This window comes from Prunus avium, chromosome 4 (genome assembly GCF_965620075.1).
Source record: "Prunus avium chromosome 4, drPruAviu1.hap1.1, whole genome shotgun sequence".
NCBI classification, from domain to species: domain Eukaryota; kingdom Viridiplantae; phylum Streptophyta; class Magnoliopsida; order Rosales; family Rosaceae; genus Prunus; species Prunus avium.
In genome coordinates, this window is record NC_142287.1 from 22,235,941 (window position 1) to 22,254,633 (window position 18,693).

The following is an 18,693-nucleotide window of genomic DNA, read 5'->3' on the forward strand; positions in this document are numbered from 1 at the left end:
TTCATGCATAGTTGTGCCTGAGAGAAGAGAAGAAACCGATAAAAGAGAGTGAGATAGAAAAGAAGAAAGAAAACAAGAGAAAGAAAGTGGTGATTAAATTCTCAGGAGGAATTAGTGGTCGTAGCTTGTGTGTTTTCTTAACTTGGAGCTAGCTTTGGAAACGAGGTAGGGGTTTCTTGGGGGCCTTTTACAGAGATTGTTTTAATTAAATTTTGTGAGCATTATATTATGCGTGGTACAGTTTGGTTGACATTCCTTGTATTGGGTGTGTTTACGTACTCTTAACTATTTGAACAATGTTGGCATAATTATATATGCATTGGTGATATTTTAAATGGCTACATTGTTGTGGGATATATGGATATGTGAAATGCATAATTATATCATGTCATGGAAATTAGTTGAAGATATTGGGTGAAGAAAATAATGATGGAAAAGAGAGTAATGGAAATAGTCTTTTGTGTAGTTGAGTCTAACTCTTGGCAGGTACCAGGTCTCAGGGATCCCACAGTGCACATGGTTTTTATTGGGTGATTTAGGACTGGCGACAGGGAGTTAGACAAGATGACTAACAAAAGGGGAATTTTGGGATGATTGAGATGGGTGTTAGTTCATATAAATGGGCATTCGGGACTGTTGCGTAGATTTAGCTCCACCAAAATGGATTAAGCTGCATCCTCAACTTGTGATACTCGCAAGTGCACGAACCGTTGGTAGTATAGCATATGTAAGTGCGAGGTCGATTCCACAGGGATTGGTGATTGAATGATCCAATTTAGTTTCCCTACACAAAATAGAAACAAAAACAAAGAACATAAAACAAGGAAGAAAGAAATAAGTAACTCAAGCAAATAAGTTCCCAAGTTCAATTTAGATTAATGGATTGATTCTAGCTAAAGTATGATTAAGCCATGGTGTGTGGTCATAACCTTGTGTTCCTAATTCCCTAATTTGATCATTTGTTGTCTAACCTAAAATTAAGCATTAGGAACCCATTAAGCATAGAAGAACATTTTAAACAACCAAGTATGTATCTAATCCCTGTTGTCGAATGTCCATACATACTCTTCCTATTCATAGTTCAATTCGAATTAAAGCATGGTGTATACTCTTAATTCAAACCAAGATAGCTAACATGCAAGCCTAAATGGTGATCAATCATTCAAACTAGCATATTAACTTATAAGCATAATGAATAAGAACAAAAACCATAATTGAAACTTGGAAACTAATTCAACTTGAAAACTTAAGAAAAGAATTTACATAACAAAGAAAAATAAATTACAACTAAGAAAACATTAAGGAAACTAAGAGAACTTTGAGGAAGAAAGGAAGTGTTTGAGAACTTTGAGGAGGGAGAAGAAAGTGTTTGGGAACTTTAGAGAATTTTGGAAGAACATGTGTTTGAGAGCTTTGAGGATTTTGGAAGGGAATGTGTTTAAGACATGGGGAATTTGGAAGAGAGTGTTTGAGAACTTGGAGGATTTGGAGAAGAAAGTAGAGAGGTGTTTTGAGAGCTTTGTGGATTTTGGAAGAGAGTGTTTAGGAACTTTGAGAATTTGGAAGAGAGTGGTTGAGAACTTGGAGGATGTTTGTGAACTTGGAGAATTTGAGAACTTAGGGAAGGAAGAGAAATGTGTTTGTGAAGTGTTTGAGACATGGAGACTTTTGGAAGAGAAGGGAAGTAGAGAGATGTTTGAGAACTTTGAGGATTTTGGAAGAACATGTGTTTGAAAGCTTTAGAGAATTAGAAGAAGAGAAAGGAAAAGTGTTTGATATTTAGTACAAAGAAAATTTAATAGAATGATCTTATTACAACAATTGAGAACTACAAAGGGAAACTAAGAGAATTTGAGGGAGAGAAGGGAAGGGAGCTCTAGAGAAGTGTTTGAGAGCTCCCCCCCCTTGGGGTGTTATTACAAGCTTAGAGAACTTCCCTATTTATAGGCCTAGGGGAAGTGAAAATCAGAATTCAATAAGACTAATGCATACAACACTTGAATTATAAAATCTGAAATGGTTGATGCACTTGTATTAGAAAATCTGAAATGGGTGATGCACTTCACCACTAAATCCCACCAGCAGCCCTAGCTCATCTTCATTTCACCATGACCAAGCTTCCAACCAGAAATGATAGCTCATACCTAGCTCACCATGACCAAGCATCCAACCAGCACATGCTGAGGTCAGCATGACCAGCAACTTCAAGGGCTTACAACTTGGGCTTCTCTTAATCAAATTAGGACTTTAAGCACTCTAAATTGAAGTTCAGAATGTCTTCTTTCCAGCCATATGTTATTTGGGCCAATCCAAGGTCGGAGGAAGAAGTTAAGGCCGAAACAAATTGCTAACTCATTTTCCGCGCTGATAAGATCCATCCTGAGCATGGTTCTGTGTTTGCTAGGTAACGGACTCCAGATTTATCCAATGGGGCTGAATTTTGGATATATTATAGTACACACCAATTGGAGCAACTTTCATGAAGAATGTGGCCTCATCCGAGCTATGTAGGTTGCTGAAACAAAGCTTGCAATATGACCTACGGAACTGGACTGGCAGGGGGCTGTAGCCATAATGAATTTGTCTTTAAGCTCTTCATCAATTCATCCAAATTAGGCCTTAACATGCTTGAATTGCATGAATTATGTTCTCCAAAGCCATCATTGTTACCTAAAGCTCAATTAACTGAAAGATAAACACAAAAAGGATTAAAAGCACAAGTTTAACTCAAAAACATAACCAAATCATAAGCTAGAAGGGTAAGAAATAATATACAATTATGAACCGATCAGGGACCAAATGGTATAAGCATGGTATGGGACGTGCAGGTCTGCTTGTCCAGTTATATGAATTAACAGGATTAGATGAAGAGCATTCATGCATTATTATTAATAATGTCACGACCCGACTCCCCTAGCACAATATTGTCCGCTTTGGGCCCCCCTCTCTGCCCTCACGGTTTTGTTTCTGGGAGCTCACGAGCAACCTCGGAGTTCCTAAGAATCCGAAGCCAGTGAGCTCCCAAAAGGCCTCATGCTAGATAGATGTGGGCATGTACATATAAGGCACATCAACCCCCTCTCCGTTAGTCGATGTGGGATCTTACAATCCACCCCCTTTAGGGGCCCGACGTCCTCGTCGGCACACTTGCACCACACGGCAGAGTGGCTCTGATACCAAATTGTCACATCCCGGATCGACTCCGCCGTAGCACGATATTGTACACTTTGGGCCCCCCTCTCTACCCTCACGGTTTTGTTTTTGGGAGCTCACGAGCAACTTCCTAGTGGGTCACCCATCTTAGGATTGCTCTAGCCCCCAACTCGCTTAACTTCGGAGTTCCCATGACTCCGACGCCAGTGAGCTCCCAAAAGGCCTCGTGCTAGGAAGAGAAGTGCCCACACATTTAAAGCACTTCACCTTTCCCTCCCCGAGCGATGTGGGATTGCTCACCATTCTTGTTTCCCTAAGACACGGGTCTTACAAATAATGTGATATTTGGTTGTATGATTGGATGTCATTTAATTTAATTATATCAATTTAAAGTAAAAAGGTTTATGTCCCTACTGAGCTGTGGTTTCACTCACCCCCTAATATATTTTGCAGGTACCGAACCTGAAAGCTAGAGCTTGTGATGATTATGGCATATTTATAAGAGTGTACTGTGTACATAGCTTATGGATAAATAATGAGCTACTCATTTAAGTGAACTCTTGAGTAGTTCTGACTTGTAAAATAATGTAACAATTTCAAGCTTTCAGATGTTGTCGTTTCCCTGAATATTCTATGTGAAATATTTACTTTAATTATTTAAATGTTTCTTCACATTTTAGTTATAGTTTTTATTAAAATTCTATAATTAAGGTGTGAATCACGTCTTAATCCAAGGTTACGTAAACCCGTGGGTTGGGGCGTGACAACTTACCTATGTTTGGTGTTGCATCGGACTAAGAAGCTGGATTGTAAAAATATTGAAGACCTATATTTGGTACTGTGTCAGACTAAAAAATAATTCTTGTAATATTTAAATTTAATTGGGGTTTTTGACCTAATAAATAAATAAATGCTACAAAGAAACCCAATTCAAAGCTTTATAAAAATATAAGGCAAAAAAAAGATTTAAAACAATAATAAAAAGAAAACAAATAAAATTCGGATTTTTTTATGAAGAATAAAATTATGATATTTATTTTTTGGCTTCTCAAGATTAATCTTAGTTGATCGAAACATTGCTAAAGGAGCTAAACTCACTCTGTATAATTCTAGGTTTTTTAAGGACCAAGTAAAACAATAATTAAAAAATAATATACATACATATATATAAGTTTTGTATATTTGACTTTTGACTTCAAACTGAAAAATATAATTTGATAAGGTAAAAATTGCTTGTGATAAAGAAAGCTGAATTATTAAACTTGTTTCAATATAATAAAAAAAATCAAACATTTGTAAATTATTATAGTTTGATTTAATATCAAAATAATTATTGTAATATTTAAATTTAATTAAGGATTTTTAGCTATAAATAAATAAATGCTGGAAAAAAAAAACCATTCAAAGATCTAAAACAATAATTAAAAGAAAACAAATAAAATTATGATGTTTTTTAAAGAGAGGTGTCAGACTCACGTGTTCTATTTAGCGAGCGTGCTATTTAGCGAACTACTTTTCAGGCTCACTACGAGCGAGTGAGGCGTTTTTTTCACTATTGGACTATACAATCTCATTTAAGTTAGTCATGTCTCTTACCAAACATGGGTTTCGAGTCCAGTGAGTCGTGCCAAACATGGCCAAACTATTTTGGGATAAATAAGTCATGTAGTATTCAATTAAGACTTTTAAATAATTTAAACAAATCTTGGGGTATTCCATTAAGACTATTAGGTTTTTTAAAAGAGAGTGGCCAAATCTAGTGGTATTCAATCAAGGCTTTAAATAAGTAACAAAAGGTTTTATATAGTATTCAGAAACTTACTAATTTTGACGGATTTTTTCAAATGTGGAATTGTGTGGGATTTTTTAGTGGGAGGTATAAATATCAAACCCTATCTCAAATCCCATCCTAACTCATCAGATTTTGTACGTAAGATTTTGTTTTTTATGTGAGATATTTTTTCTCTGCTGGAGACTAGTACTGTAGAAGATGAACAGACATAGTGAACATGGTAATTCCTTCCATGGATAACACTGTGCTAATCTCCTATCATAGAAACGATAAACGGATTTCAATTACATGAACTGATCACATGGGGATAATACATTTAGCATATTCTTAGCTATTTCCTTATCAGAGTAGTGTCTATGTTTTTCTGTTACAATTTTCTTACACATAAGTTTAGCTTCTATATGTTGTTAGTGGAGGAGGTGGATTTCCTTTGTAGCATAATGTGCTGCAAAAATTCCCTCATCAGTTCACGCCTAGTAAATTGTTTTGTATCCCCAGTTAGCTCGGCCACGAATATCAGATGTGGGCTCATGATTATTTGGGTTTAAAGACCGAACCTGCAATTTCCTTGTCTGTATTGGGTCCTTCACGACCTTCACATGGACAAATGCAGAACCCAGGCACTGTCAACTTGTCAAGTGGAGTGATGGTGCAATGAAGATGATTGCACATGTTCCCTTTTATATTCTTGGCGGACAAGAAAGTTAGGATCCTTTATCAAAAACCGTTTTACTAAAACCCTGAAAGTTGCAAGGATATACTTAAACTTCTTCTCGCAGAGCACATCGACAAGAACTGTGATCAATATATCAATTCATCTGTACCATCGCATCCTGTTGCTAGTTGAAAAGGATTTTTATTTTTTTTTATGGTTTAAAAAGAAAAGTATGCACGAACCAGAATAGGCTAGGATTATGAACTGGTATACACAGTGTATAATTAAGTATGCACCATTATGCTATATTTTGCATAGATGCCTTATGGAATTTTGGCGTTCACCTTCTCGCAGGTCCAGACGTCCATGATTTTTTGTTTTCAGATATTCTTCCAAGAAGATGAATGGCGGCCCATTTTTTGCATGGTGTTTGCAATCACAGATTGCATCAGTTTGCTCTGTCACAAGTATTTTTAGTTTGTACAGTGCCTTTGTATATCAATCACATTTCTTAAATTAAATGCGCATACAATTTGTTTGAAAATTTCAAGACGTTAGAGAGTTGGTTATTCTCTCTTGATGCTCTGCATTGTTCAGAAGTTAATTAAATGCGCATACAATTTGTTTGAAAATCCTTATATTTTCTTAAAGCATACTCAACATTTGCTTTTACTCCACCCATTACAATTGAGGAGGAGCAACTCCTCAAAACAAATGGAAGTTTGACACTGGTCAAAAATCCCATTTGCTGTGGGGAGTAGCTCCTCCTCAGTTTGAAGGCAGGCGTCTGGCAATGATTTCAAGTGCTTACAATAAACTTGTGCTGAATCATTTATGGTTTTAGTCGTTGCTTTGTAGATCATATAGAGAATCCTAGCGCCTCCTTGATTGACATCACAGTCTTTGCAATAATATTGTGCATAAGGAGCCCTAGTTGATTAGAAGGCTCATGTTCATCAGTTGGTGATTTAACAACGACGTGGAAGGCAATGGTCAAAAGACTCCCACCAGTTTCCTCCCGGTGGATCGATCTGTCAGGAAGGATAGAAAACCCTGAGGGCAAGATAGTTATATGGTCTGGGCATTCATCCTTCATCAACTTGTTCCCGGCATCCTTATAATCGAAGGGAGCATAAACTACGTATGAGCCTGTCGATGCTGTATAGCTCTCTTGCATGTACAATGCTTTAAGCTTCTTTGTTTCATCCTATACAAATAAAATCAAGCAATTCTATTAAGCTTAAATGTATTTAAAAGGGTAAGGGAAAAAAATTGGAATTTATCTTCAACTCACATTAATGGCTCGCAATATAGAAACCCCATTTTCTGGATTGTCACCATTGCTTATATAAGCACGTTCATCGAATCTATGATTGTGTCCGTAGATATCCCACTGTTTTATATACACAAGTTAAATGGAAGACATGATCGATCTCTTTTTGATAGATGTTAATGAAAGGACTATAGTTAAAATATGTGTCCCAGATAAGCCACTAAAGTCAAGGTATGTTGAATGAAGAAATGAAGCCAAACTTTCAAATTTTGTCAAGTTGAAGGTAGAGGATTGATTAGTCATGAATGAGATTTATCCTTACAATCCTGACAGAATGAAAAAAAATTCATCTCAGCCTTCATTTGTTACTTCAGCATACCTTGAATGTTATGAGTTATTCAATCTAATCCTAGGCACCAACGTAATCTTTATGTCCGCTTTAAGAGCTACTTGCATGCTCCTCTTCTTTTCAATTTTTTTTTAAAGAAAACATTGCATATTCAAAATTCAGAAAACATACCTGTCTCCGAAATTTGACATCACGAAGTAAACTAAATACTTGTTTACTTGGGGCTGGAAGGTGGACGGAAGTAGCGAACACTGTTGTGGTACCTAGAATCTTTCCATGGTCATCCGTGCTACTCTTTGTCGATATCATTATGTCAGCACCCGACACTGGAAATGGCATCCATTTGTTCTCTCTTGAAGCACTGATGTCCATGAAAAAGCTTTTTACCATTCTCTCCGAAAACTTCAAGAAGAATGTTCTTTGAGGTTGCAGTATAATCACTAATCAAAATAAGGGGAAAAAGCTTAGCTATTTAATTAGAGCATCTAAATCCAAGTCGATCCATGTAATTGACTTGATTTTATCAAGATGCATGAAACAAATTAATTGGGATTTAATTATTTAATTACCGCCACGATCGGTAGGACTGTTTGGAGCCTTTACAGTTGCAGACCATTGAAAATGCTGAATTAAAGTGTTAACCCAACGCTTTGCACAGAACGCAAAACCAGAAGTGACCAGCGGCTGAAAAAAATGATGAACCAGTCTGTTATCCACCACCACCTGTTCCACCCATATAACCTTAGAGCATCCATTTGGCATTTCTTCAATCAAACAGCCTGATGGTCGTCTTCGAAAGTTTCTTGATGGAAATTGGGGCAACGTTTCCGGGGACACATCAACAACTCCCCACAAGCCACTGCCTAGCTTTTTACAATACCTTGCAAAAGAACTTTCTCTTGTCGGAACAAGTGGTGATGGGGCATGAAACTCGGCTGTCATCTGGAAGCAACAATAACCTGATAATTAACTTTATGGTACGATGGTTATTATAAGAAGAATTAATGCTAGTGTCAGCCATAATTAGTGTGGGACTCACTCATGGTGGATCCCACACCAATGGTGCGTAGTCGGACGACTACGTTTAGCAAAACTCTAATGCACTTTGTCGAATGGTTACCGACATATTACAATCGAAAATTATGGCATTACCAAATAAGGAAACGAAACCAGTTTGGATGGACTACATTCAACAAAGTGTAGTTCCTAGAAAGTGTTAATTACTAGCAAAGCAACAAGAGAAATGACTATTTTGTTAACATTTAAGAACAATTTATTCTTTTATAAATTATGTCAACCAAGTCTCTTGAATAACCCTAAGTAGGATTAATTTCACTGAAAAGTTATCTTACATCTGAAGCTAATGTTTCATAATTATCTCATGATATAGTTGGATGAAGCATATATAGGTTCCCATTTATATATATTACCAGTTGGAGAGTTCCATCGTAGTGTCTTTCCACTCCCGTTGATGCTAAAACTCCCACTACCGTTGCTTTAGAGACAATATTGGAAAAAGCAAGTGACCATTGCTCCTGATTATCAATCAAAATATAAGCAATCAAACGTGTTTCATAGAAAAACACTAAATCAGTTTAATCAAAAGAGAACCTACCAAATCCATCAAAAGTTCAATAATGCTGATAGGACTCGTTTTGAAGTACTCAACTGCTCGTGAAGATTCAGAACTAACTGCAAGAACTGGTTCAAGTTCATGAGAGTTGTCAACTTCCAAGGTTGGGGGCGATTGACATTCTCTCACCTTAACCACTCTCATATACTTGACATCACTTAGCATTTCAGTATTGTTTTCCTTGTCAACTTGCCAAAGGGGCTCTTGAGCCAAAGCCAAGCTTAAAAGCTCTTCCATCGCTTCAGAAGCTCGTTCGCTGATTTTGATTTTGCTCACTTCAGCATCTGGAGAGGCTGACATAAGTAGATCACTGCCTCTTTCATTAGTATCAAAATTGCTTCCAAGAATTGGTTGTGACCCCAAATCTGAGAGTTGCGCTCTTGTTGAAGAGCCTTGAGGGGACGCAGTGGGTTGAGGCAAGTCACTATGATCTAAATCATTTTCTGGATTGCTATCTATCTGAAAATTAACCAAAAGGAAGAATATATTGAGTTTTATAAAATATAAAAATTAATTTTTTTTAAAGTAAAATGAAACTCAAAATCCATGAGAAGTCAGAGTGAGATTAACATGGTACGAATTCAAAGTAGATCAAACATTCTTCACTTCCGATAATCCCAGCAAAACAACCAAAAAAGAACGAAGATATACAAATATTGCCCACAAATATATGAAAAAACACGTATTTCTGTTCAGTCACAATCCCCATTACATTTTTCTTGATTACCTTTAAATCGACCCATAGATCTAACCCGGATTCGCAGTAACCCTCTACCTTAGTAATCTTCCCAGCTGATCGTGCACACACTTCCATTAATCTGAAAAAACCCAAACGAAAACCAAAACAAAAACGGTGAAAGCCATTACAATGATGACGATATCAACTAAAACTTCACAAAATACTTAGAGAAGTGATCATCAAGAGAAAGACGGGCAATGCATGTGTCCGTATATATATATACAAAGAAACTTACTTGAAAACCCTTTGGATCTCAGGATCATTAGTTGTTGGTCCTATAAAATTCTCAGAATCATTCACGTTCTTGAGATGGTCATCAACTCCACTGCTCGAAGTACGACTGCGCTTGGTCTTCCTTCTTCCAGGCATTTTTAGCTGAAAACATATGCACACCAAAACACCATGTCACATTATAATCAAGGATTTTAAATCTGAAAAAAATTAAACTTGAAAACATAGAAATTTACTTTGGGAAGTTGGTCTGAAATATATGCAAGAATTGATTAGGGCAGAGGATAATGTAGTACTTGGAGATGATAAGTGAGTGTGAAACTGGAGGTGTGTATCGGGGATTTCAAGGAGGTTTAGGGCAAGGGTTTGGAAGCTGCAGGATTTCTTCGGACACTGCCAGGTGAAAGGCACTTGGAAGGTGTACTTATAGTAGTAACCCAGTCAAAAGCTGACGTGGCTGAATGCTGTTCTATGATTGGTTGAAGGTTTGGAGCAAGAGTGTGATGTCACTCTTATGAGAGTGCGGGCCTTGGGATCAAAATGAATGTGGTCAAGTGATAGTCTAAGCAGAAAAGGCGACGAATCTCGTGAGACCTAATTTACTTGGCTAAATAATTAATTAGTTGTTTAAAATGGAATAAATTTGGCCCTCCATATTAGTAAACACGTTATCTAATTTGGACAGTCCCAAAACTTTTGGGTCTAGTTACAATTTTTTTTGTTAAATTTCTTTACAAATTTGCAATACAAAAATCACAGAACAGATAAGTTTTCCTTGATACATTGGAAAGTAAGAATATAACCTTTTTTTTTTTTAATTGGTTCTTTTTGCTAGAGAAACCAAAAGTATATAGATAAGAGAAAAGACGGAAAAAGGATGGTGGATAGAGGGTGATGGAAAGGAGAGCGAGAAAAGAAGACAATTTATGAAACAAAAACATGAAGAAAACAAACCTACTCATAATTATTTTGAAGTTTTAGTATTAAGCTTTCACTTTGTATGCCATTTCTTCAACATCCCACTTCCACCACCATTCCCCCATCCCAAATTGTTTGTATAACATATACTTCCACTCCATTTTCCAATCAAGCAAATCCAAAAGAGTTTGAATAGTAATGCTAGCCCTTGTCCCCCATTTTTCTTATTTAGTATCTCTTCCCATTATTTTTTATTAGCTGGTTATGGTTATAGAGGAATTTACAAAGATTGGAATGATATATTAGTTGTGCAACTTCCACTTTCCAAGAGCTAAACAATAAGTTTATTATCGCACTTGAAATCATAGTACGCTACCATATTTGTGAATTACATTGTGGACAATATCTCTAATAGCGACATGGGAGATCAATGTGTCCATAAATATAGTATAAATAATTTCAGTCTTTATTAGCTATGAAATTATCTTAGTGGGTATCTATGTATGCATCAAACTAAAAAATCTGGACAATCAATTTCTAAAAATCCGAGCATGACCTTGAAGAATCAGTCAGAAAACCATTTAAATGGGTAATATAATATACAGTAGATTCGACTATATACAAGCACATAGCATTGGAAGGTTTTTCAAATTTCTACCATGCACATGACCTTAGGCACTGGTGGCAAATTTATAACTGCACCAGATGAATAACTTCCTGGCTTAATCGACTTCTAGATCATAAATTCTAAACCCTCCTTGATTGAACTCATGGTTGTTTCAAGAATTCTATGTACAACGTTGAGATGTTGATGAGGAGACATATGTTCTTCAGTTGATGCTCCAAGAGCGATGTGGAAGGCAATAGTCAAAAGACTTCCTCCAGTTTCATCCTGGTGCATTGGCTTGTCAGGAAGGATAGAAAACCCTGAGGGCAAGATAGCCACATAATCTGGGTTTCCACCATTGATGAGGTCGGTCATGGCACATGCGTCTATCGGTGCATAAACAACATACGACTCCATTGAGTCTGTATAACTGGCTTGCAAGTAAAATATTTCAACCTCGTTCATTTTGTCCTACAAATTAAATCAAGCAGTTGTGTTAACACAAGTTGAAGTCAGGCTTACAATATGTTGAATCTTCAAAAGGGAAAAGGAAACAAAAAAACAGGGTACATGCAACTCACATTCATGGATCGCAATATGGAGACACGATTTCCTGGCTTTTCTCCAATAGTGAAATAGGCATATTCATGGAATTCATGTTGAAATGCAAGCATATCCCACCACTGTATATTATACACAAAGTAAGTACATTGGCATGATGATCTCTTTGGAATAGACGTTTATATATGGAAGGATTATGTATAGGTTCAAAAATGAATGCTACTTACGTATACGTATTAGAATTTAGAGCCTAAGCGTTATTATGTCACACGGTGTTACCATTGCACAGTAATTTTTCAAATTACAAAACTCCTAGTTTTCACATGGGATCCAGTAATGATCTTTATCCCTCTTTGATTTGGCCATATCAATAGACTTATGCTCATTTTTCCAAACCACCATATTGATTCAAAGTTGAGTACTGTACATACCTCACTTCGACATTTCTCATCCCGTAGAAAACTGAATACTTTTTTTCGCGAGAATGGATGGTATATGGAAGTAGCAAACACTACTGTAGTACCTGGAGGCCTTCCAGGGTCACCTGTGCCACTCTTCATTGAGATCCGTATATTTTCAGCACCTGATGTTGGCCATGGTAGTGACATCCATTTGTTTTCAGAACAAGCACTGATATTTTCACTAAAGAAGCTTCTCACCATCCTCTCCGAAAGCTTTAACAGGCTTCTCCTTCCCTGTTGCGATATAAACCCTTATCATTGGGAAAGATCAGCTCAGTTACTTAATTTATCAAGCTGCAAGGAACAAATTAATTTGAATTTAATTATACCTCCGTCAGTTGAAAAACTAGTCCTTCTAGCCATTGTAGTTTCCAGCCATTGACATTGTCGAATCAACGTAGCAACCCAACGCTTTGCGCAAAATGCAAAACCAGAACTGACCAGCGGCTCAAACATATTGTTAACAAGTGAATTGTCTACTTCCACATGTTCCACCCATATAACCTAGCATATGAAAAGGAACTCCATTATACTGTTTAAGCTTTGCTCTACCATGCTAATTTAAACTGAGAATGTTGTCTACTTAATTAACAAACACACACATACATTAGACCATCCATCTGGCATCTCTTGAATTAAACAGCCTGATGGCTGTCTTCGAAAGTTTCCTGATGGGAATTGAAACAATTTTTCCAAGGAAACATCCACAACTGCCCAAGTGTCGCTGCTCAGCCTTTTGCAATACCTTGCAAAATAACTTTCTCTAGTTGGGACTAATGGTGTAGGGGCATGAAATTCAGCTGTCATCTAGAAACAACAAAAACTTGAGAATATTAGTTTTATTCTAAAGCATTATATAGTGTGGGTCTCACAGTGAATCCCAAACCAATCAGTAGGTCATATATAGTCGTCACTCGTGGACAACTGTGTTTATGAAAAATTGACTATAAATGCATTTTGTCGCATTAATACCGACCTAACAATCCAAAATATGTGCAAACTAAATAAGGAAAGATGAAAATTAGAGTATTTTGAAGGGATTTTGAAATTTAACAACCCATTATGTATGTAAACCTTCACTTATACATTATCATCTGAAGCTAATGTTGTAAGATCCCACATCGACCAACAGAGAGGGGGTGATGTGCCTTATATGTACATGCCCGCATCCATCTAGCACAAGGCCTTTTGGGAGCTCACTGGCTTCGGAGTCATGGGAACTCCGAAGTTAAGCGAGTTGGGGCTAGAGCAATCCCAGGATTGGTGACCCACTGGGAAGTTGCTCGTGAGTTTCCAGAAACAAAACCGTGAGGGTAGAGAGGGGGGCCCAAAGCGGACAATATCGTGCTACAGTGGAGCTGATCCCAGGATGTGACAAATGTCATGCTTGTCTCATATGAGATATTGATTACAAACTCATGGTTATATATAGATTCAATGTTATATATGGTACTTTCTTCATAATAGTTCTCGCAGACGGCGAAACACAACCTTTAATCAATTGTAATCCAATTTCATTATGCTAAAATCAAAGACATGTAATATTTAATGCATCCAAAAAAGATGAAAGCATCATTTATATAAAACTTCCTCCCATTTAGAAATATATATGTGCATGCAAAAAAGACTTGGAGTTGTCTTGCTTTGAAACCCTTCCATACAAAATTTTAGTAGGGTAAAATAATTACCACTTGAAGAGTTCCATTGCAGTTTCCTTGCACTCCTGTGGATGATAAAACTCCCACTATCGCTGCTCTAGAGACTATATTAGAAAATGCTTGTGACCACTGCCTCTGATTATCAAACAAAGTATAAAAAATCAATAATATTTCGCGGTTATTTTAAACTTGTTTACAAAGGAAAACAAAAGATTAAATAATCAGAAGAGGACATACCAAATTCATTAGCAATTGAACAATGCTTGAAGGATTCATTCTCACCAAACCAATTTCTCTTGAAGCTTCAGAACTAACAGGTTTAGGTCCAACTTCTTTTGGCTTATATTGACTTCCTATTGAAAATTCAGAATTGTTCATGTCCAAGCTTGGCAGAGACTGAGATTCTCTAACCTCAGCCATTTTCACTATCTCCATTAATGTGTTATTCATATCCCCAAACTCCCTCATGTACTCAATATCACTAAGAATCTCCGTGTTGCTCGCTGTGTCAACTTTCCATAGAGGCGCTCTAGCAAAAGCCAATTTTACAAGCTCTTCCATTGCCTTCGAAGCAAGCTCGGAGATTCTAAGTCGGTTAATTTCTGTGCCTAATGAAACTGACATAATCAGGTCACTGGCTCTTTGATTATTGAACCCACCAAGTGTTTCTGTCCCAAAATCTGAGAGGGGCACTTGTGGTGAGGAGCCTTGAGGGGACGCAGTGAGCCGAGGCATGCCCATATGATCTGAATTGTATTGTAGGTTGCTATCTATCTGAAAATTAGCCAAAACGATGAAAGATTGAGTTAAATGAAAAATTCAAATTAAACTCGAACATCAGAATTAAGATTGAGCTAGGTTAACATGACACGAAATCAAAGCAGATCAAGATGATTTTAGATACATAGGTTTATGAGACTCAAAATTCTTCATATCCGATAATCCCAAGTACAAAAACAAAGCAAAATATAACAAATAAAAAAATTGCCCACAAATATATAAAAATCATAAAATTTAGTTCAAGTCACATAAGCCCCATTTTTTTGTTGGTAATTTTACATTTTTTTAATTAAAAAAACTGGTAATTTTACTTAATTACCTTTAAATCAACCCAGAGCTCTAACCCTGATTCACAGTAAAGTTGTATCTTGTTAATCGCACTACCTGAAGCTGCGGACACTCCCACGAATCTGAAGAAAACAAAAACCCTAAAGCCATTAGATTCATGATGAGGATGACATCAAAGTAAAACCCCAAAAGATTGTAACCAAAAAAAAACCCCTCGATAAAAAAGTGATCACCAAGAGAAAGACAAGCAATGCATGTGTATATACACATTTGAATATCTAGATTTTTGCAAAGAACTTACTTCTCTACATGTTGGAGCTCATGATTTGATGTTTCTCCATCAAAATTCTCAGAATAATTCATGTTTGTTAGATAATCGTTTGCTTCAGTGCTCGAAACATGAGTGTGGCTGGTCATTCCTCTTCCTGCCATTTTCAGCTGTGACATGCATACACCAAAAAAAACCACCATGTCAAACTAACCCATATGATTATATATCTGAAAAAAAAAAAATTTGAAAAAATTTACTTTATGAAGCGGGGTTCGAAAAATATGCAAGAACTGATTAGGGTGAAGGAAATGTAATGCTTGGAGATGATGATGGTGAGTGAAACTGTGTAGATCTGTTTTGGGGCTTTCAAGGAGGTTTAGGTTTTGTGATGTGGAGACTGGACTTCCGGGGACACTGCCAGGTATGGAAGCTAATTATGCCCAAGTGGAAAGCTGACGTGGCTGAATGCTTTACTCTGATTGGTTAGGGTTTTGGAGGAAAGGGTTTGCTGTCACTCATTCAGTTCCTTCTCTATATCTTTATGAGAGTGCGGGCCTCAGGTGCAAATTGATAATTGTAAGACCTAATTTTAAGTGGAAAATTAATTAGATGTTTTTGCCGAACAATTAAATGGAAGAAATTAATTAGGGAAGTCGATGTCTTGTTAGATTTTATTATATTTTCCTCTAAATTTACAACATCAAAATCACATAATGGATAAGGGTTGAACATCAAATTACGAATTAAAATAAGTGATAATATTTGAATGATATGGTGCATGGTGTCTGGATTATCTTCATGTATACTCAATTCGTTAATTCATACAACAAAACAAGTGTTAAGTACAACTTGGTCTCTAGTTCCTCATGAACTTGTAACATAATAATCTCACGTCGATCCCTCTTTGTTAGTTATTTTGTCTAACTCCTTATCATCAATCACTCATAAACCGACCGTACACATTAACCAAGTACTAAATTGACACACATAATAACTTGGGTACTCAATGGAAGTGCGAGTCAAAGTTCAAGTACCAAATTTGAAAACAAAATAATACTATAGACTCAAATAATGGTGAGGTGAGATCAATTATAAACTTTGAGAGTTCCTTTGAATCAAGTTCTGGTAGTTTAGACTGATTACCAACTCACTTCTTTTCAAATATGCAGCAACATAATCCTTCCTTCTTTATTAATGGAGCTGCATGAGGAGGAGGACCAATCTATCACTTTTTATTTTTGAGAAATTGAGGTATAAACTCTAAACCTTGGGGATTTTTATGAAATTGGTACTCTGAAAATGTGTGTTTGAGGATCTTTTGAGCCATTTAGTTCACCCATAGTCTCCATAGGGTCTGTTTTAAATAGTGAGCACCAAGTGTTTGAAGAAATGTCTTAAAGACACATTGGTGGGTGTATAACTGGTTTTTATCTGTTTTTGTCTTCTGAGTTGTGCTTTGAGTTTTATCCTAAGCTTTTGATACATCAAATTGGACCTGTCAGAGATTGTCTCAAATACTTTGGTGTAATGTCAAACATAAAGACTATGCTGCATGAATTCTGCAGTATGCTTTGCAGCATAACCCGTTTTAAATATGTTTTCAGACTTCCGTTACTTCGAGTTACATATGGAATTTCAGTCTGTTATATTTTTTAAAAAAAAATTTCCAACTACAAGTTGAAAGACAATTGGACATGAACTGAAATTTCCTGCATTTTTAAAGTGAGAATAATGTTGTAGGGATTTTGCAGAACTTTGCAATACAGCTTATTTCAGCCCTATTTTTGATATACTTGTAAGAGTTAAAATTGCATGAAATTTTGGGAAATGTTAGTTTCACATGTTTTCTTTGAACCTGTAATTTTTTTACTGATTTAACTTAAGTGTGACATTTTGATGGACTTACCAAATACAGTAGCGCAGCTGAAAATCAGCGAACCCACAGCACCTCTTGTTTTTAAATATGGTTTTGGCCCAATTCTATAACTCCATAGGTTTTGAATTTTGAGTATGTTAAAGTAAACCTGCCAAGAATATTTTTAGCCCTAATGTAACTTGAATAGAGTTGTATTCGATAGTTGGCACATATTTAAAGAAGACTTTCACTTTAGCATTCAACACTTTATGAAATTGTCTTTATCATACCTCTAGATTTAAGTCTTCCTATGGATAAAATGAAGCTACAGTTTCTCTAGGGAAGGAATGGTATGCTCTAAAGTTGTGAAGATTGTGACTAATATTTGGCATTCCTCGGTGGTTTATACTGCGTTGATCCCTTCAAATGGTGGTGGTGGTGGTGCTATGAATTTGGAAAACTTGTTTGGATTGTCTACTTGTAATCCAAGTAGGAAGACTCGACATACCACTAACTTTGATTTTCCTTATAACCTTATGTGTATGATACATGAGTTTCCTTTGTTGTTTGATTTGTCCTGATCAAATTGGTTATTTGATTTACATTGATTTTTTGATTTCGTTTCTTGACAGTATACAAAAGATGATAAACTGACATGGAATTATACTCCCATCCCATGCCCTAACAAGTATGCGGTTTTAAAATTGGCATAGCATGCATGATACTTTTGTTGTCATGAGAACTGAGATTTCTATGATTTTGGAGATAACCTTGAGATAATGTAATTTGAGATTCAATAAATGAGAATGTTCACGCATCATGATTATTTATGGATATTTTTGCACTTGTGCGAATCCGAGATGTTTAAACTACTGGCTTGAGAGCGCAGGCTGCAGTAAGGCTGCATTGCTTCGATCCCCTAAATCTACGGGTATTTCTAATTCTCATTATTAGAGGCGTAGATTGATGAACTTTCGTCCAGCTTGTGTGTCCACTGTTGCTACTAAACAAGCATTCATCTGAATAAGCTCCATTTCAGGAAAGAGGAGGTAAGAATGTTATGAGACGTGAAAAGCTTCCTGCTGATGTAACATGTGACTTATTATTGTTTGTTTACTTAAGAGTATGATATAGGGGCGATAGGGAGCAGGGACGGGGATGGTATTGCCATACCCAGCCCTAAACCAGCCCATTGTCATCCCTAGTTATTCTTATTCCTCTTCAAATAATTAATCAGTGACATTTAGACTTATTATATACATTTGAGTTTTTCTGTTTAAACATAACAAATTTCTAAGAACGCCTAGCATCTCTTTTACCATGAAAGACCCAAATATACCCTTCCAAAAAAAAGTAAACCTTTAAGTCTAAAAAGAAAAAGGTCATTAGTCCCAGTTGAAAAAGACCTTGACTTGCAGACCAGTGATCTTAGGTTCAAAACCACATAGCACCATAGTAGTGTGTGTATG

At 36.4% G+C, this 18,693-nt stretch overlaps 2 protein-coding genes across 2 annotated transcripts; both read right to left on the bottom strand.

The window, feature by feature from the left end:
- Window positions 1-6,444: 6,444 nt before the first annotated feature.
- Window positions 6,445-9,684, bottom strand: LOC110751213 (homeobox-leucine zipper protein PROTODERMAL FACTOR 2-like). The gene is made up of 7 exons (XM_021951640.2): window positions 9,583-9,684; window positions 8,838-9,314; window positions 8,653-8,757; window positions 7,792-8,164; window positions 7,394-7,662; window positions 6,895-6,993; window positions 6,445-6,807 (listed from the first exon to the last, which is right to left on the bottom strand). The coding sequence occupies exons 1-7, from the start codon at window positions 9,667-9,669 to the stop codon at window positions 6,460-6,462; spliced, it is 1,758 nt and encodes a 585-aa protein (XP_021807332.2). The 5' UTR covers window positions 9,670-9,684; the 3' UTR covers window positions 6,445-6,459.
- A 1,734-nt stretch (window positions 9,685-11,418) lies between these two features.
- LOC110751211 (homeobox-leucine zipper protein PROTODERMAL FACTOR 2-like) lies at window positions 11,419-15,751 on the bottom strand. The gene is made up of 10 exons (XM_088251655.1): window positions 15,627-15,751; window positions 15,400-15,536; window positions 15,130-15,220; window positions 14,268-14,804; window positions 14,061-14,165; window positions 12,979-13,179; window positions 12,702-12,876; window positions 12,343-12,623; window positions 11,932-12,033; window positions 11,419-11,821 (listed from the first exon to the last, which is right to left on the bottom strand). Exons 2-10 carry the CDS (start codon window positions 15,528-15,530, stop codon window positions 11,477-11,479), a joined length of 1,968 nt encoding a protein of 655 aa, XP_088107781.1. The 5' UTR covers window positions 15,531-15,536; window positions 15,627-15,751; the 3' UTR covers window positions 11,419-11,476.
- Between the last annotated feature and the right edge of the window lie 2,942 nt (window positions 15,752-18,693).

Bases quoted from the DNA above. Each gene is read 5' to 3' on its own strand.
- LOC110751213 (XM_021951640.2), bottom strand. From the start codon at position 9,669: ATGGAAGTGTGTGCACGATCAGCTGGGAAGATTACTAAGGTAGAGGGT. The intron at 8,165-8,652 runs GTAATATATATA...TGTTGCTTCCAG, and splicing joins ACGATGGAACTCTCCAACTG to ATGACAGCCGAGTTTCATGC. The intron at 6,994-7,393 runs GTATGTTTTCTG...TATATAAAACAG, and splicing joins ATGTCAAATTTCGGAGACAG to TGGGATATCTACGGACACAA.
- LOC110751211 (XM_088251655.1), bottom strand. From the start codon at position 15,530: ATGGCAGGAAGAGGAATGACCAGCCACACTCATGTTTCGAGCACTGAA. The intron at 14,805-15,129 runs GTAATTAAGTAA...GCTAATTTTCAG, and splicing joins AGCTCTGGGTTGATTTAAAG to ATAGATAGCAACCTACAATA. The intron at 12,034-12,342 runs GTATGTACAGTA...TATAATATACAG, and splicing joins ATGAGAAATGTCGAAGTGAG to TGGTGGGATATGCTTGCATT.